This window comes from Protomyctophum parallelum, assembly GCF_964188405.1.
Source record: "Protomyctophum parallelum genome assembly, chromosome: 16".
Lineage (NCBI taxonomy): Eukaryota > Metazoa > Chordata > Actinopteri > Myctophiformes > Myctophidae > Protomyctophum > Protomyctophum parallelum.
In genome coordinates this window covers 32,625,715-32,646,068 of record NC_139711.1, presented here as the reverse complement: position 1 = coordinate 32,646,068, position 20,354 = coordinate 32,625,715, and the positions used below count along the sequence as shown (strand labels likewise).

At 42.4% G+C, this 20,354-nt stretch overlaps 1 protein-coding gene across 2 annotated transcripts; it reads right to left on the bottom strand.

Annotated features, from left to right (window-relative positions):
* Window positions 1-192: 192 nt before the first annotated feature.
* Window positions 193-19,735, bottom strand: kdm2ab (lysine (K)-specific demethylase 2Ab). 2 transcript variants are annotated; one of them, XM_083786518.1, is made up of 23 exons: window positions 19,541-19,735; window positions 18,942-18,982; window positions 15,637-15,775; window positions 15,036-15,114; window positions 14,850-14,896; window positions 14,445-14,623; window positions 13,992-14,098; window positions 13,788-13,881; window positions 13,408-13,561; window positions 12,258-12,373; window positions 10,928-11,054; window positions 10,577-10,830; window positions 9,474-9,551; window positions 9,014-9,277; window positions 8,264-8,392; window positions 8,052-8,141; window positions 7,710-7,922; window positions 7,018-7,047; window positions 5,477-6,546; window positions 4,003-4,166; window positions 3,001-3,147; window positions 2,365-2,580; window positions 193-1,932 (listed from the first exon to the last, which is right to left on the bottom strand). In XM_083786518.1, exons 2-23 carry the CDS (start codon window positions 18,975-18,977, stop codon window positions 1,751-1,753), a joined length of 3,915 nt encoding a protein of 1,304 aa, XP_083642644.1. In that variant the 5' UTR covers window positions 18,978-18,982; window positions 19,541-19,735; the 3' UTR covers window positions 193-1,750. The 2 variants fall into 2 exon arrangements, with proteins under 2 accessions (XP_083642644.1, XP_083642645.1); XM_083786519.1 differs by having other exon boundaries at window positions 8,052-8,138.
* Window positions 19,736-20,354: the final 619 nt, after the last annotated feature.

Here is a 20,354-nt window from a genome sequence, read left to right as displayed (position 1 = left end):
AGGGAAGGGAAAGGGAGAGCGCCTGCGATTAGTGCGATATATCGATTCGTCATTTTTTTAGAACAATCGCATTGAATAAATTACAACTGCAACAGACTTCATAGTTGTGACTGAAAAACTGAAAAAACTGAAAAACATCGATCAGAATTTTCTCCTCCACATTAAAATAACCACGTGATCGGCATAAACCTTTATTTAGCGTTTTTTATTTTTTTCTTGAAAAATAACACAACATAAAGTGAAAAAGCCTTCCGAAAAAAATTACAATGCTACAGGATTGTTGTTGTATTCTAAAAGAGAACACATTTTTACACAAAAGTATATTTTTATATATAATATGTATATTCTTTTGAGGGATATCGGATATGGCAAGGATGGGTTTTCGAGGGAACAGAGAAATGAGAACCAAAATTTTACTCTACATTGCATTCGAGAAGAAAATGAAATTTTAGTAGAAGATACTCACATTTTTCAACAATGAAAAAACAAAATGCTATGTATCAAAGTGGGATGGGGTGGAGTTTGTTCTAGAATATCAACATTGTTCTAAAATGTATCTGTACAAAAAAAGAGCTTGGGAGTAATAGCACCTGAATTGTCATTAGTAGTAATTGAAGAATGCACCCTATATGTTACTGATAGCTCTTTGCCAAGCTTAACCACTTGAAACACAGCATCCATATTCCAAATCTAAAATTGTTCTCCAAAAATAGCTGATCTATAACCTCACATTGAGATTGTAGATCAGCTATTTTTGTCAAAGAAATTTGGTGTATGTCAAAATAATAATTTAAAAAAGGAAAAAAAATTTTTTATCCCAAGTACAGTTGCAACTCAGGTCTGTTTGACTGGGAATAGAGGTTTGAAGTGGTTAAAACCTTACAACCATTCCTTTATTTGGGTGTGGTTCTGTCACCATTCTGATTGCCTTCTCACAATGCTCCTGTACCCTTGACAGTGTCTCCACCTCCAAATGGGATTTGGACTTACCATGCCTTCAGGTGGTCCCCCTATGCTTAATTGCTCAATCATCCAATTATAAATTCAGCTAATAAACTGATGATAATGGTCGTAGCTGTGTTACTTGATATACATTTCACATTTGGTTGTGGGAACTGGGAAGGGGGGTGGGGATCATTTGTATGTACACTGGCATAAACCACAAAAGACCTCTCCAAACTAACAAGCATGGCATCAAATTCCCTAACAAACATACCATATTTAGATGCATTATAAATACATTAGAGGACCAGCTGAATGCACCAAGCCACTCACAACTGAAAGACTGAGAAATTCCTGTGGTGGAAGAAAGTCTTGAACATCAGACCCGAGAAGGATAGGGACATTTTGTCATAAAGAACATTGAGCACTTGGTTACCCTCAATTTGCCTAACAGCTAATTCCTATGTCATGTCTGTGCTAGTCATAAAAACCCCAACAAAAAGCACATCCCAGTTTTATCATGCAGAGTCTGCTCCCAAACTCCGAAACTCCTGAGTCTCTTTATCAGTACTTGGAAAAACAAGAATTTTATACATCACTGAACAGAAAACCTTACTCCTGCCCTGATACTCCACCCAACACCAGCAACACCAGTACGTGAGTAAAGCGCTCCCCATTTATGCCCAGGCAGTTCCTCCACAGAGTACAGGTGCACCACTAAGAAGTCTTTGACCTGTGTCACACAGAGACGGTGCCCGTCATGGCTTCCCCCACACCTCAAGCACGCAGCGAGTCAGCAGGGGGGGCTCTAGGATATCCTCTGGATCAGCATTTCTTCTGATAGGCAGTAGAGTGTGTTGACGGACAGCTCAGAGATGAACGCCTCACAGGCCTTACGGGAGACGCCCTTGCATTCACGTAAGTCGAGCAAAGAGATGCAGGCGAGGCGGCGGAGGTACTTCAGACAGTTGTCCGTCAACTTATTGCAGCCTGGGAAAGGAAGATGGTGGAACAAAAATACCAACGAAGTCAATTCTACTCTAGTAACATTTCAATGACTAGGGGCCAAACGGATGTTTGTTAAATGAGTATTTGTGTTTGTTAAAAAGGTTAAAGCTCTATATTCTGATCTTTGCTTATCTCCATCTCATAAGCGCTTTATTGTTCCAGTTCTGACGGAAATGTCATTTCATGTCCAATTTCTGTTGTTTAACCCGAATCATGTATGGGTTCTCTCTCCTGAAAATGTATTTTGTGTTTACTAAAGAGCTAGAGATATGGGGAGACCTCTATATTACTGAATAAACATACAAATGATTGATATCGGAATATAGAGCAAACACTTATTTGATCAAAAACATATCCACTTTATTGCACCAATAATCTCTTAATTAGATGTGCATGTTTGGGGTCAGCTCTCACCTGCCAAGTGGAGCTCAGTGAGTGTGTTGCGGGTGGACGAGCCCACAGCAGTAAGCAGGTTAATCGACTGGTCAGTCAGGCTGGTGCAGTGGGAGAGGTCCAGTCGTGTCAAAAGGGGCATATGGCGGATCACCAGACGCAGGGTGGCGTCACCGATGTCTAGACCCGTCAGCCGGAAACATTGCATGGTCCGCAGTTGGCTACGGTTGTCACAGCCTGCATGGTGCAGAATGATGAGAGGGGGAAGGTAAATGAAGACCAAGATGTACAAATGTAGGTGAGGGGGGGGAATTAAAAACTATGGGTAGAAAGTAGTCGACTAGTTGTTTAACTACCTATTTTTTAAATAATATTTGTACATTTAAAAACTGTACATTGGTGACTATAATCTAGAATTCTAGCTGATCTTGAGGCCTACAAAAACGGGGGATTATAAACAAAAATCTTATCAACTAGTCAACTAGTACCAACAAGGTCAACTAGTGGATTTACTAGTCGACTAGTTGCTTAAAGCCCTAGTAGAAAGTACGAGGAGAAGAAATAAACTGTAGACGGATTAAGTGTGGGACCATTTAATACTTCATTCATAGACACTCCACATACAAACCTTGGGCTCTGGGGCTACAATGGACTCACCTGGTGGGATGACCAAATCCCTGATCTGAGAGTCTTTAACCCCGTCAGACCACCGCAAATCAAGCGAACGGAGGAGAGGACAACTGGGAGAACTGAGAGCTGAAATAGATGACCAGGAACAACCCGACAGCACCAGATCCTTTAGACCTGGAAACAACAGATTCAGCTCAGTCTTTACACAATTGTGTGTTAAAGGGTACTAGCAGTTGGCAAAATTGCTTTAATCCTTTAAGACCTTCCAATAACCCAAGGAAACCCTGTAGATTGAATAGCATCAGACATATCTCTATACACCCTAAAGGCTGCATGTGCTATTTCACGGGACCACGCCAAGGCGCGTCAGTCGCTTCCCGTCTGAAGAGGCCTTAAAGGACCACTTCACCACTTTTCAACCTATCTTCATATAATAGGTCCTCACTAATAATCATAAAAAAATGTCACGATTATTTCCTACTCAGTTTGTGTCTCATAGGACGGCTGTGGGCAGTTTAGAAACCGTCTTCCAGTGACATCATCATTAGGCAGATCTTTTTTTAAACAACATTTCTTTACAAAAATATTTAGATTTTCATTATCGTGAGAACGATGGCTTCCATTTTCGCATTGCAACTTTTCAGGACTAGAAAGCCTGCAGTTTTTATTAGCTTGTATTCCCCATCGATGATGTCACTGGAAGACGGTGTCTGAACTTCCCACACCCCTCCTATGAGACACAGACCGAGTAGAAAACAAATTGCACCATTTTTTCATGATTATTAGTGAGGACCTATTATAATGAAGATAGGTTGAGTGGTCCTTTAACAGTAACAATGTTGGGTCCTTTTTAATTTTATGCCCCACAAAGTTGAAGTACATAAAATGGATTTTAAATATAATTTTCTTTTTTTATCCTTTGTTCCACTTGAAACAAACACTATCCGTCTACTAGATCTAAGTGGTCTCGTGTTACACCATTTGTTTCACTTGGGCTTGGGGAAACGCTCCGTTTAAGATGCTCCATACCTGACATGCGTCCGATAAGCCAGCTGAGCTGTTTTTTGGAGATGTTTGTCCAAGACAGATCCAACGTGACTGGCTGTCGTTTGATGATGCCTGTCAGGGCCTGGGGGGTGATGGTGCGCATGATGCTCAGGTCGATCCGTGACCACAGCCGCTTGTCTAAGCACCTGAAGACAAACACCCAAAGAAGAGGCAAAGCATTGATCAATAATTTCTAGAAAAGCATGTCTCTAGTCTATGCTGAACTGATGTAGAGCCTGGTAGGTATGTGACCTTAGTAAGCAGTTAGCACACAACACTTTAGATCCAAAACAGTGTAGTGGTCAAAGGTAAATAACAGAAGCAAGTCACTACTGAGGTACAAAAATAATTAAAGTGATGGACGCTGGCCTTCCAGGTCATGCAGGGGCTATAGTCAACCACAGGGTCTTGGTTGGAAATCTTGGAATTGTATTATTCGTTGCTGCATTAGTGACACCTACAGGTGGGTCAAGGCTCTGTAAGGAGCAGAACAGAGAGAGAATGTACTTGCACGGGACTACCTTTTATGCAGAGCCTCGGTTTTGATGGGCACTCTTGGGACGCTTGTTTTACAGCACCGGCTACTACTAGTAGGGCGGTGTAACCTCACAAAAACGATGCCTAAACCTAACCACAACCTCAGTAAAACTAGGCCTAAACCTAACCCTAACCTGTAAAACAAGCACCCCCTCAGCGACCAGCGACTCCAAGGCTCTGTGAAAAACATCATCCCATACTTGCACAGGCATTGACCTTAAGCATACCGCGGCCATCTTGTCAGCAAGGTGCTAACTAGATGCGATTTCAGCTCATTCATCCAAACAGAAAACATCAAACACACCAACATTGCAGCTTGATTAAAAGCTTGAATTATCCTCTTTCTATCTGCAAACTTAAGTGTTTGATTCATAAAACTCCACTGTAGACTTGTTATGAGCTACTTCCTGTCAAGAACTTCCTTGCAGGCGATTTCTTTTCTCGTTTTTAGTAAAGCAACCTCCTGCTGCATCCTGCATTATGTGCACATTCAAAACACGTGGTGATTGATATCCAAGCACTCCCAAACTTAGAACATTTCTTGACAGGAAGTAGCTCATAACATGTCTACGGTGGATTTTTATTAAACAAAAACTTGAACTCGAAAGAGGATAATTCAAGCTTTCCGTTCAGCTGCAATGTTGGTGACTTTGACGTTGTTTAATACAATTAGATAGGACATTTCTATTTGGATGAATGGGCTGTCAATGGGAAGTTGCACCTAGGTGTATAAGGTCAATTGAGCCTTCTTGTTGACACTACTACAGTCGGGTGAAAATAAGCTGTTTCACACTCCATCTGTATCAAGGAGGAATATGCGCCTTCACGGCACAGGCAAACTGTGGGTTAGCCATTGAAAATCAATAATGGATACATAATTGTTTATATATTTACAGTTCAGAGATTCTGAATGTCTTACCATTTGTACCAGTTCTTGCAGACAGCCATGCAGACACAGAGATCTGCTCGACTCAGGTAACGGAAGACAGACACCCACACCTCCCTTTCACAGCCGGGTTCACTCCCTCCATTTTCCCTGTCTGCCTCAGTCCCAGCTTTCTGCAGGGCTGACAAAGGAATGCGAAGAGGGTAAATCTGAGTAGAGGAAGAAGGAGCACCATTGTTCATTTCAGGCCTGCATCTTTTAGGAACCTCCATCTTTTGGGAGGTGCGAGAGCGAGGGGGTGTGTGTCTGCTGCTGCGGGGTTGAGTGTGCTTGTCAGGATGTGAGGGATGTGGGTCATGGCTTCTGATGGACCTGCGGGCAAGTGGCATAGTCTGAATGTGCCTGGCAGCAGCAGCCACACATTGTGGGGTGATGGCTGCTTCGAGTTTGGGAACGATGGCCGTAGGGTCCCGCTTAGCCCTGGATAGTCTCTGGAGTGTCACTTTCAGATAAGTCCCTTTCTCTGTGCTGTCCTTAACTCCCATCTGCCCACCCTGCTCCAGCTCCTCTTCGTCCTCCTCTTCTCCATTTTGGTTGGCTTCCTCGCTATCTTCCTCTTCTCCCCTTTCTTTGGCTGCCCGTCCTCCTCTCCTCGCTTGTGGCCGGTTCTCCTTATCAACTCCTCTCACTCCGTTCTCTCTCCTTTCTTCCTCCTCCTCACTGCTACTACTACTACTGCTGCTGCTGCTGCTGCTGCTACTACTGCTGCTGCTGCTGCTGCTGGTGCTGTTGTCCTCACTGTCGTCGTCGGCCATCTCTCTGCGGCTCCTCCCGCCTCGCGTCCCTCTCCCTGCTGCTCCTCCACGGAGTCTCACTCCTCGTCCCCTGCCTCTTCGAGGCTCTCCACAGGGCTCCGGTAGCAGGCTGGGGGAGGGCTGCTGCTGGATGGAAGCCGCACCTCCAAGGGAGCGGCGACACGGGGACCCATTCCCCAAACTGACTCCTCTGCCTTTGGCTCGAGACACTCTGCCAGTAGCGGAGTGCAACCGGGACAGGATCTTGGAGCCCACTTGCCTAGGCGATCGGTCTTGACCCGCCTGCTTCTGTTAAGAAAAGGTAAAATAATGTGAATGACATAAGGGGAGATAGTAAGCATTTAGGTTTATACTCTGCTGTGTCATAACGCACCCTTCTCAAAAACGTGGCATAACAGGATACGTACAGCTGCAGCTAATAAAATAAATGTTTTATTTAGGTGTACCAGTCAGCAGGCATGTCAGTGCTTGCTCTTTGGCATAACTAAATAAAAAAGGATTCATTCATTGCAGCTGCTTTACCCTGCTATGACATGACATCTGTAGCAATACACAAAATACTATTCACAACTGTGATACAGGTGCGAAGGTGCCCTACTTATTAGGTTTTACGTAATAACGCTTACACTTAATGAGACAGTCAACATTGATACCATAATACATGTCTATTATGTAATATTTGAAACCAAATTTACAGAGGCTTTAAGCCACAGCAAAGTTGTGCTACATGATCTTTGGAAACATATGGGCATTGCTTACCAACAAGAGTTTACTGCGCTCCAGTTTTATCTGCAACGAAAACAAAAGGGTGAGGATAGTGATGAGCAAGACATCCATACAAGCTTGTATTGTTAAAGCATAATACTGCAGTTTTCTGTTGTCCTTGTATTGTTAAAGCATAATACTGCAGTTTTCTGTTGTCCTTGTATTGTTAACCCATTCTGACCTGAGATCAGATTCATACGAGGTTTCCGCCGGACACACACTGGTCTGATGAACCCATTCTGACCTGAGATCAGATTCTAAAAAATGTCAGTCGCTCTTCGATTTTTCAAAAATAGCAGACCTACAAGCTCGTATCGCGCCACTCGGTGGCGCGATATGAGCTTGTAGATCTGCTATTTTTAAATAGCTAAAGCATAACATGATGCTGACACCAAAATGGGTGCCCGGTCAGAATGGGTTAAAGCATAATACTGCAGTTTTCTGTTGTCCTTGCCGTCGAGGACTGATTAACAGACGGGCGAACACCCCAGGTTTGTGCCGGTGTTCTCAGAACTTTAGTTGGCAGTCGATTCACGTGCGTCTAAACACACAAAACCCTCTTTCATTTAGAGTAGGCTCCCACCCCTAAACCACTCCACACAAATATTGCAAATCATCCATTTCCGATTGAAAACATTTGCATGTCTGCATCCTCCAATCTCTCATTATCACATGCCATCCCTCACCCTCTTCCTCCTAAATTGGTCCTCCAGAGCGCTCGCTCTCTTGCGGTTCTGTTGATGCTGCAGTAAAAGTCTCTGGGAGGGCGGGGGCACTGTGCTTCTGGACGAGCCTCTACCGCGTCTGCCTCTTCCCACGCCGATGCCCTCCCGATGGGCACGCTTGGACGGCCGCGACTTTGTCATCCCTGACCTCACACTGCCCTCATCGCTGGAAGACTGGACCAGGAGACAAACAGCGAAAGAAAACAAAGGTCACTGTCAGAGTCAAAGTAAATCACAGTTTCAATCAAAATAGTTAAGCAAGAAAGAAATATCATGAGTAAAAACATAAAAATGGTGGTCTACCTCTGAGGCAGATCCTTTAGCCTGGACACATTTGGGACATTCCCAGCAACTGGGCAAAGCCTTGTTTATCTTCCCCTCACGAGACCCCTGCTATAAAAGAGTTATAAAACAGCTGAAACATTTAAACAGCTGTGGCAGACACACCCAACAGCACCCGGTTGAAGGTTCCTTATACTGCAAGTGCATTACCTTTCATATGACAGAGAACTAACCTTGATACAGTCAGGATGGGTGATTTGGGCACAGCTGGAACACTCCATGAGGGTGTGAGTAGAAGGGTCAGACTCCTCAGGTTCACCATGACCGCATATGGCACACCGCGCTGTGTTAGGCAACGCAGGCTGGGGAGATGAGATATATCTATCAGTACCTAGTACAGGTAACAATAAGAACACTGCAACCTCATTTGTCAGCTTAGGTGGCTAGCAATAATGTTCAGAAGTTATGGTTAAATGCAGAATTAGCTTTCTATTTGAAAGGGCCCAGTGCTTCCTCAGCCAATCATTCTGTTCCATACCCTCGGGCTATGGGATTTAAACTCCTGCACGTTTTTACAATCTATGGTTGCAACAAGCAGTGTTGAAATCAAGATTATGTACTCTGGTTGCAGTAATGTAAACGTTTGTAAACAAATGGTTACAAATGTTTGTTTGCTAAGCTGTGTTCCAATCTTTGTTTGACATTCTACACACAGTAGCACCGCCCTCTAGTGCCTAGCATTGGATTTGCGTGGAAGAGGGATGAGTAGAGATATGAGATTGACAGGTGTAACTCATCCATGTTATTGATTGAAATTGGTCCAGACCTGCCGAACTAATCACACATTACGTTGTTTTGGTTCGTTGGGCTTTTACACATTTTTTTTTTTGCATCTCTCAATATTATATATATGATATGTATATGATCCAACAGAAGGTTGAGACCACACACACACTACTACTAGACATTAGGCAACAACTCACTGCCAGACACTGTCTCATGACACAGCTCTTCTTCATGCGGCCCGGCCCGCCAAACTTCCTCATGTCGATACAGTATTGGCAGTTGCCGCACTCCTTTCTACGGCAGGCGGCACAGATCTTACACCTCACCCGCCGTCGCCTCAGAGCGGAGATTGAGGAGGAAGCCTTGACGGGCCGTGAGTGCAGGGGCTTGTGGAGGGCGTTCCCAAGCCGAGGACGGTAGAGGACCGCTGGAGGAGGCGTGGGAGGCTTGTACCAAGATGGCTGTGTCGAAGCGGGGGGATAAAGAATTCCAACTCAAGTCATACACACAAACCAAAGAGGTTCACAGGAGTGATGATACCATTACTCAACAGATGCAGATTGAACCTTAAAAAAAGATACAAGACAGACAAGTCTACCTAACATTCTGTTACTAGGTGGGTGAATTTGCACGCTTCAATGTGATGATTAAACTCACCCTTTTGGGCCATTTGACAATGGGCTCTCCAGTGTAGGACAGCTTAGGGTTATCATCGGAGTGCTCTATCAGTACAGTCTGAACAGGAGATGGAGAGGAAGGAAGAGAAGCATATTATATCAGTAACATGACACATTAGTCAGAACATGTGACAAGTGTTTTACATTTATTAAAGAATCCATATTTGAAGCACATGGATGTGCCTCGAACCTTTCTGGGGTAATAATAATAACTTTATTTATATAGCACTTTTTAAAACATACGTTACAAAGTTCTTAACATCATCAACAGTTAATAACATCATCAATAACAGCATAGCAGTGTAATAAAATAATAAAATAAAAACAGATTAAGAGAAGCCTAAGGAAATAAAGTACTAAACAAGAAATTAGGTCAACCTACACAATAAACAATTAAACTAAGAAAGATTTTTTTTAAAGTGCAGGTGTCAAGTGACTTAAACAGATATAAACATCCACAACATACATTACAATTATGGGAAAGCTTTCCTGAATAGATGGGTTTTTAAAAGATGACAAAGAATTTGCCTTTCTAATCGTCAGGGGTAGGGCGTTCCACAACTTAGGTGCCCGTGTGGCAAAAGCCCGGTCACCCTTGGTGACTTAAGGCCTATTCATAGTCTGGATCTTCGGTGATGAGGTGACCACCGCTCTGGTGGTGAGCTGACCACCGGAGGTGAAATAACGTTGAGCGGTGGCGAGTAAAAACAGAGAGAAGGGCTGGAGCGGTGGCGGTGGTTTGCTCTTCACCGCGGCTCGTGACGTCATGTTGTAGTTCGGTGGTCACCCCACCACCGTAAATCCAGACTATGTATGAGCCTTAAGCGTGTCACACAAACTTGTAGGAGGGCCTCAAAGAGCGGGGTGGATTATGGGGGGGGGGGGGGGGGGGGGGCAGATCCTTAATGTACTGGGAGTCAAGACCATTCTGGGCCTTAAAAGTTATTAAAAGTATTTTAATATCAATTCTAAAAGCCACAGGCAGCCAGTGAGAGTGGCCAGGATGGGGGCGATATGGGCACGTTTTCTGGTGTTGGTCAAGAGCCTACAAAATAGTCAGCAGCCCTGCCAAGTGCTACATACCCGCATGTCCAGGAGCAGGGCTGAGGCGTCTTGGATTCCATCTGGAAGACACTTCTTGTTGGATGGCAGTTCCTCCAACTTCCCCAACAGGTTCCACAGGCCCTCCAGCTCTAAGGGGGTCAGCTCATGCCGCGGTTTGACAGCCGAGTCTGGTTTTGCCTCATCCTCCTCTTCTTTCTTAATATCTTTGTCCTCATTGTCAGGGTCACTTGGGTCATTCCCATTGTTGGCCTGATGCTCTTCACGGGTCAGGCCTGTAGAATTAAAGCAAAAGAGAGCGATACTGAAGAAGACTGTAATGTTTGTGAGTGTGTGTGGGAAAGACAGATTGTGTTTGATTAAGTCACTCACCTATGCCTAGAGAACATTTCTGAAACTCGGGGGTCAGGTGGGAGATATTGGTCAGACAGTAGTGGTATCTCTCCAGGACGTACCAGCACATCTCATAGTAGAAAGGGTAACGAAACTTAGCTGGCACCTACACAGAGAAGAAAGTCTTAAAACTTGATAATCACAGATTCAACAAGTAAGGCTGGGGAAAGATCACATCTATTGATACAAAAGAAAAGGAAAATATCTAATCAATTCTTGCATGAATAAATAACTTTTGCACACCAATATTTTTGGTTTTCCTTAATAACTGTTGACATACACCGACTGCAGTTATTATGTGGCCAAAGTGAGCCACTAGGAGAATTACTTATATTTAGATTTTGACCCAATTTATCACCAAGCCCTAACCATGACATGGTCAACTTTCACTTAAAGCTGCTATAAGCAATAATATCTCAATTTTAATGACCTTTTAATTTTTTTGGTATTCAGACAGCCAGCAATGGGTAGAACGCTCCTCCCAAAAGATTTGTCTCTGTGACACATCTAGGAGACGCAATCTGCATTCAAAGATGTTCCTAGAAGCTTTGTCATTGGTCGAACAAAACCCGGTCGCAATGACTAACCAATCAGGAAGCAGACAGGCAAATCGACCAATGACAAAGCTTCTAGGAAAATATTTGAATGCAGATTGCAGCCACTAGATGTGTCACAGAGACTAACAATTTGTTAGGAGTTCTACCCATTCCTGGCTGTCTGAATACCAAAATAAAAAATAAATAAAAAGGTCATTAAAATGTTGACATATTATTCCTTATAGCAGCTTTAATATTAGTTCAACGTCACTAATAAAAATAACTATTATTCATCCAACATTTTTTTTAAATACATAATATATATATGAGTGTCCTTATGTATGTCTCCATGTCTGTTTGATTATGAACAGCTGCAATAACGCTCAGTGACCTAAAGTTACACTGTTGGGCAGCGTGGCCGTGTGCGTCTCTTATGTATATCTGTTCAGCCAACACACACACACACACACACACACACACACACACACACACACACACACACCTCAGTTCCTCAGACGGGTCAGAGTTTTTTAAATCACATTCACAATCTCAAAAAAAAAAAAAAAATGTGCTTGGTATAACTTAACTTTAACACAGACATGTTAAGATAGGCACAGAATAAATATGGAGAATACAATACAAAATGTTCTCAATTACAATTATTTGATGGGAAAAGCCTGTGTGTGTGTGTGTGTGTGTGTGTGTGTGTGTGTGTGTGCGTCTGTGTCTGTGTGTGTGTGTGTGTGTGTGTGCGTGCGTGCGTGCCTCCTTACCCGTGTGCGGTCCTCAATGCTGTAGATGTTAAGCTGCATAGGGATGTTAAAGCTATGGAGGAAATTCCCCCCAAAGACCAGGGTGTCCTGTGGGGTGTAAACTGCATGGATCCAGCCTACAACACAGATAACAGTGGTGGGGGTGAAGAGATAGACAATGCTAAATAATTAAAATGACTTGAGTATATACAAACCATTTTTCCTTTGTCCTGTAGCAATTAAGGAGATTGCCCACTAAACAAGTTTTTGAAAAAGGTTATGCACAGCCACCTTGCCCACAGTCTGATGCAATTGTATACTACGTATAATTGTGAAAGATTTTCAGAAAACCCTCAAAAATAAGAGGATATGCATATATTGGGTCCATTCTGAGATTGCTAAAAGTTGTTTCACCTGCTGATCAGGAGCTGTGGGATTATCCATTAAATGTTTATTTAAATGTTTATTTCAATGGACCAGTTTGATGCTTTGAATTACTATAGCCACATTAAAAATCTGACCTGACTGAAGTGAGTGGTGCAACAGCGCCCCCTGTTGGCAGGTACCCTAAACATACCAGTACATACTCTACATACAGACAGACGGACAAAGCTAGACATTGGAGTGCTGCACCCTATGGTTGCACCACTCAAAAAGAACACCAATTCCCTACAAATGGCTAGTAGGGACACACAAACGCACATGAATAAACGATTCAATAAACTACTGTATATAGTTCATGACATGCAGCTCGAAGTGCTTTACAGTGCAATAAAGAAAAGAAAATCACAATACTGTGAAGTGACTAAAAGTGAGGGGCGCCTGGTAATGTTTTTTAACTGCTGTAAACAAACATAAAAAGTCCATAGACTTGAATGCCAATGCCATAGGACATAAATTCAAAAGCCAGACGTTGGAGGGGCTAGCTGCCCTCAAAAATAAAAGCAAAAACATAAAATAACATAACACAGAACTGGAAAACTGCGGACTAGGACGAGCCTTTCCTGAATCCACAGTGACAGTCAACATGGTGTGCGTTTCAGTTGGCATCAAACCCTGCTACCTATACAAATTATTTATTGTTATGGTCACATCCATCATAAACATTTATGGGATTCATGAAAAACTAGAACATTTTAAGCTGCACCTATGTATGTGGGTGCATGCTTACCTGATGGAATCATGAAGGTAAAGCCCTGCTTGAGTTCTATCCTCTGGCAGTCAAAGCACTTGTCCCCAAGGAAGATGTCTCCCTGTTTTCCTGACAACACCCAGTTCTCATACATCTCCAGGTTCTGGGGGGTGGGAGGTATCAGCCAAAACACCTGCAGAGGTCAGGGGTTAAAACATTACATAATACATAATGCTGGGGTTTGCAAAGCAAAACAAAAGCAGCAACCATAATTGTTGAACCCGCCTTGACTGGAAGGTACAAAGCCACAATGGCCAAGTCCACCTCACATTAGAGGTTACTTCAGTGAGTGACCTTGCAGTAACTAAAAACAATCTCGTCAAAACTACGGTCCAAGTAGCAAAGGGGACTTAACTGACCTTTTCTCCTCGCAGGATGTGGTACCAAACTGATGTACCCCCAAAATCAATGTGGAAATCTGTGAAGCAGCCCTGCACACTCATCAGACAGTACCTGTATAACAGAGAGAACCACAGAGAAAGAGATGGAGAATGCTGTGGAGGACTGGGTGTGATCAAACGCAGAGCAAAAACAAAAAACAATTAAGTCTTTGCTATGCTTACTTCTGCACTTTGGGATAATGCATATCTATGATGGCATTAGTGGAGTCTCGCTGTCTCTCCTTGAGGTGCCGGGGCCACATGTTATCCACCCAGTCGATGAGGTCCACCTAGGTGATTTAATTAGCAGATTGAAGTGATAAAATAAAATACCAGGTTCTCAGAACATGTACCTGCATATTCAAAGAACCTTATAAATGTCTGACATCCATTTCAACCATGATGGTGTCCCAACACTGCATCAGCAAATTTGCCAAACTTTATTTGACCTCACCTTAGTTACTGTTGCTATGCCTGTCAAACTGCATTGTTTTGTAAGCAGGAGTTAATACCCAAGCCAGATCATTTTAGGGATCGCTCATTTTGGTACAAATGTTATTGGAATGTACTACAAATAAACTTGCCGCACACGTTTTTGTGCATACATTTTCTGCATGTGAATGTGCATACTCTCACCGAAGCAGGCCGCTTGACCAGGTTCTCCAGCTTGGTGTGGCTGAACTCCAAACTAATAACGTTATACAGCTTCTCGCGCTCCGAGGGTGGTGTGTCATAGTAACGTCGCCACTGAGCCATTGACATCTCTATGCCCTTCTGGGTGTTCACATCCATCACGTCCACGATACGCCGGCTACCTGTGGGAGAACACAACACAATAAAAAAATGTAAAGACACTTGCATTTGGCAATGGTTTGATATAGCAGAACTTTAAATGTATGTGTGTTTGGGTACTGTAAGTGTAAGATACTAGAGAAAAGTGCCAAATGCAGCATATGATATATATTGCAATCTATGTGGCTATGAAAATTAAAATGAGTTAATTGTTAAGTTTCATTTCGAAAACACATAGGATCAACTTACCAACAAACAACTTGACATCACTGACACTGAAATCTGGGTCCGGCATTCTGAAAGAATAATGATATTTTCAAGTCAGATCTTTGCCATTTCTCCATCAGAGTAACACATATTGCAAGTTATTGCAATATGCATGGTTTACACAGTTTACCAACAACAATGAAAGAACAATATGAGTGAGAAACGTACTCTATGCCAAGGCCATCTGGCTTCTCGAAGACAATGGGGTCCCTGAGACCTTCCCTCTGAATGTACTCAAATGTGAAGTCTAGAAACAAGACACAAAGATACAGCCATAAAGAAAATATTTTATTATATACAACATCAAGTACACGTTTAAGCAATATTACACGAGAGGGTGTGGTTTAACGTGATTATTGCCACAACAGTAATGCGGTCAGGAACGAGACGTAGTCGAGTTCCGCAAGCATCACTGAAGTAGTAATAATCACGTTAAACCACACCCTTGAGTGTAATATTGTAATTATACAACAGTTCGCTGAAAAAACATTTTTAATGACAGATGTAGTCACTACGACCACAAATGTCCCAAGAAACTAGCTAGCCTAGCCACCGAGTTTGGTGGGGAAACAGAGCAGCTGAATTCTTTGTTTTGATTAGTTATGGAGTGGTGCTCGTTTGAACCTTTCAACCAAACAGATTGTTTCCTCAAAACGACCATAATAATGTATAAAGAGTGCAAGTTCTCTTATAGCATTTGGAATAGAGGTGCTTTATTAAAACTATAGAGAAATGAATCTTAATTCATGGTTATTGGCTTCAATCTCACCATTGCCATCCATGCGTTTGACCATTTCGGAGTTGAATCTTTCACAACACAGCTTTTCCTCCAGGTCAAACGTCCGCTTCCCATCAATTTCATCATCTGAGATTCCATCGTCCTGGTAACGCCGCCGTGTGCCTGTGCGCTAGCAACATAAAACATTTGTATGTTAAGTCAGAACTGGAAAATATATAAACGGACTCCTTGGCTTAAGAGACACTTGCTTCACAATCACATTTGTTTCACAACATACTTCCATCTGGGATATCTGTAGCCCAATCGCTGAAGAAAGATGTCCCTTTTTTTCAAGCTACTTGTCAGGGGATTGGATGGGACCGTCTGTCAATCATATTGACGTGTCTACATGACGTATGGTAGCTGCGCCAGCAAGAAAGTAAACAACCTCCACGAACGTCAAAAGTCTTAAGGAACACCTGATTGACTAGGGTTTGACTGGATACTGGATAGCAATATTGGAAAGAAGTGAGACCATATTTTCATGACAAATTTAGTTCATGAACATGGCACCATGACTAAAATATCTAAAAACACATGTTACACACATAAAACCCCCAGGAAAGTGTTTGTGTCCTAACTCCTAATCATTAAAATAAGATCTGGTTGCAAAAAGGGGGTAAGTGGCCCTTTAAAGTTTAATGTTTGTAGTGCTAAAATCCGTGAATTAGTAAAGGGTCCCCTTTCCCAATTTCAGATGCTTTTCAAGGTAGATCTGTGGTCAACACAGGCCAATTAAAGTTTCATGTTTTGTTCCATGACATACTGTAAATTACAGCTATTATCGCAACCATATATTTTGAAGAGTTATATTAACTCTTTAACGCTAATCCAACACTAATCGTGCATACGTACGTGTGTGTACGGTTGTAATGCACGTAACTCAAGAACCGTTTGACCCACCGACTTCACATTCGACACACGCGTTCCACACCCCCACAGGGAGTGCAGTGCCAGGTATCGACTATCGAGTCGGTCGGACACACGGTTCTCCAGAAACACCACAAAAGGCTCTGGTCAGGCTCTGCCAGTGGGTCTAATGAGGCCAACTCCTTTCACCTGTGCAATTTCCAGCCTCTGCCTCAGCAAATTGAGGCTCAACCAATCAGGCTCTGCCAGTGTGCCGAATTGATTGCCATGTACACTTTTCAGTTTGCAGTCTTCACACACACACACAGATCTCCATGTGGGACACCGGCTGACAGTTAAAACGGGTGCCATCTGCTATGACAACGTATATCATTAGGTTCCCAAGTTGCATCGTTCCCATGTAGGCCGGTGGCCGACTGTGACGGGCACGTACAGGTCTAGTTATGCTAATGACGTGTATACATGTCTTTAGAATCAAAACCACGGGGTGCCTTGGACGTGTATAGGCATCTTTAAGTCCTTTTTATTGATATCAAACCATATTATAAATTTTTAAATGAATGCCTTCAGCGCACCTAGACCGTTTTAGCGCATGCACACTTGTTTAATTGCCAATGAGAATAACAACTTTAAAACATAATTATGTTGCATCTGCTGCATCCAATAATACATATATCAGCCTACTAGTCCAGTGCGGACTGGTGATTTAATTTGTGTTGGTGCCGAGTGTGAAGCTTGAACAATAGATAAATTGCGGTTCGCTACAGATAAACTGTGGATATAACCCACCTACAGTACCAATAAAGGACAGAGGCCAAATGCCATTGCGCAGTACACCATCAACAAGTCTGTGTGTGCATAGCCATGTGAAACTATATTCTCATGCTGTATTTTGCTCTCCATTTCATGGTCATGGAGGAAGAGAGAATAGCGTGGTTGGTGAGAAGAAAGTATACAGTGGGTCGCTGTGCGCATATATGTATAAGCCTACATTATAACGTGACATTTATTATACAGCTCGAAAATATAGCCACTCTACAAGTTCACAACTGGTTGTGGACACTTCTATAGGTCTGACTCTGCTATTTATTTCTGTGCAGGACTTGCCAAGACGCCAGAGCAATGGTAAAGTGTCTATCATTTTTATTAAATTATATGGAGAGAAAAGTAGAGAGTTGGGATTTGGAGATTTACGCACATAGTGTGACATGCTGACAGACAATGAAAGACACAATTTAAGTGACTTTTAAAATGCAGTACTTATTACTTCATTAAAAAAAAAAAAAAAAAAAATGATATGATATGATATATATAATGAATCATGATATTATGTAATGTAACACAAAAAGAAAATACCAATTAACTTCAAGCACGACTAATTGAGTTGAGTTCTAGTTTAAAGTCCCGTGAATAGCTTTTGCCTTCCACACATGGTTCAAAAAGGGCTCACAAGACTGTCTTAATTAAGGCTTAGGGTTGAACAGTTTCCCTTTTTTTTATTTATTAAAATCAAATCAGAAACAAACAATTGAACTTGAGAACTGGAATACATGATCAGTCAACCAGCGACTCAACAGTTCATGTGGAAGGCAAACAATAAAGCATTACAAAAGCAGGGGTTAATCTTCCCACACATACGCGTGCACACACAGCGCCCCCCTCCCTACTACTCTCATTCACCCTATGTGCTGGCTTGGCTAGACACTAGACAGATGGATAAAGTGCAACGCCCCCACCCTCAAATCTCCCTGCCCCCATCGCTTCCACTCAACCGATTATTATTTAGGCTTGGATGCCCATTATACATGAATTATTGCCAGATCTGCAAAATATACAGCAACATAGTTAACGTATATTGAACAAGCACATTATTTAAATGTTAACGGAAATAAAAAAATATGGCGTTATATAAAATATAAAACAAATGTAAAACAATAAATGATTGAGTACACTTTGGCTATATGGCATTATATTATTCATCAAGCAAGGCACACTACATTCTTGTCTATACATCGTATTATTGCACGTAAATGTGCGTTTTATTTTTAACTTTTCCAAATTTGTAATAATAAAATGTCACTGTAGTACAAAGAGGGGGCGACATCTGAACTCTCTAAAACACAATAATCATGGACAGAAAGGTAATGTAAGGTCAGCGAAATGTATAGTGGTTTGAGAGTGAACTTGAACTTGATCTGACACTGCAGCTGGACAGGTTCATTAGTTCACAGTGAATTTGGCATTTCATTTGAAGCAGTCCCTCCATGACGCAACGTCACAATACGTTGTGTAGGCTCACTACTAGGCTGGTATGGTGCTTTGTCTTAATCCTTGACCCACAAGTGCAACACACATCACATCGCAAAACAATGACAACTGTAAACAGTGTCACAGTTACTACTGCTGCTGGGCTGATTGTTACTCACCAGGCGCTTGCTGTAACGTGTATGCGGATCATCCATGATCACTAGAAGGAAACCAGAGTTCCGTAGGTTAGCAAGATACACTGCGTAGCCAAATGAATATCAAAAATACAGTTTGATAGTATACCAAATCGACTAGCTAGCTGGCTAACGTTGTCTTAGCCTGGGTAAACTGGCGCTAGTAAGCACAAATAAAACACACTGGTACATAACGCACACACTAATTCAATTTAAACGGTTAGGAGAATATTCGCAGCTAATATTAAGCTCAGTAGCAATTTAGCAAATGTAACTATGATGCTAACACAAACTAGCAGACGCGTTAAGGCTAGCGTATGTACCTATGATATATACCCCATCGCGCGACCGTTTATAGCTCGACAAAAATGACGCAATTTTTTTAAATGGAACAAGCGGCGACCCACTTTTTTGGTCAGCTGAAAGTAACGTTACGTCATTTTTGACGCGCGACGACAACACGGCCGTGTGTGACGAAATAGCTCTTGTTGTCTTGGGAGTCGGACTGACTGCTAACGTTAGCATGAAGCTAGCTGGCGTTCGGTTCCATCCAACGGTTGTTAGGACTGCTCTTCATCCCCTACCTCTCTGTGATGATAAATCTTCTCTCGGGGCCGCTGGTGGTCAGTGATAGTATTCCTGGGTCCCAATTAAAGCTCTTCTGTATGGACTCTCAACGGAGTTTCTCCCCATGTTTTCTAAACCACCGCCTGTGTTATCACCGTTATCGTTGTTATTGTTCGATAAAGTTCCAAGACGATCAGTTTCGAGCCGCCATTTTCAGATAGGCTCAACACAAAACGCACACAAACCCCGAGGCGCATGAATAATCCGCCCCCTATTTACAACCACCGGCCAATCATAGACACAGATATCAGTATAGTACATTTCTGATTGGATAAAATGTGTGCTTTCGGGGGGGAGGGGTACACTAGGGGATAACCCTAGTGTCCCGATTTTAAAGCAAATGTTATTGGGGGAATAAATAAATACATGTATTTATTTTATTTTTTTCAAAAATAAAGAACGAAACGGGCGACAAGCTAGATCGGTATATTTTCGCCGCGCGGCACCATCATACGACGACGTATAATTTGGATTTAATCTGTTAAACAAGAGATGCACTAGATTTGTCTACACATGTCTACTGCCTGTCTGGATTTTCTTCTTTATTCGTGTGCAAATCCCCGAACCTGCTAATCCGAGAAGCGCAAAATGCATCAAAACGAACGTACCATCTTTTAAAGCGCATTCATATCCCATTGGCCGGAGGGACAATCATGCTCTGATTTGCTAATTGGTAAACTGTATGACAAATATTTGATATATTCTCAAACGTTATTGTTAATTACACATCCATGGTTTAGAAACGTATTCTTGTTATGGAATATATATGTG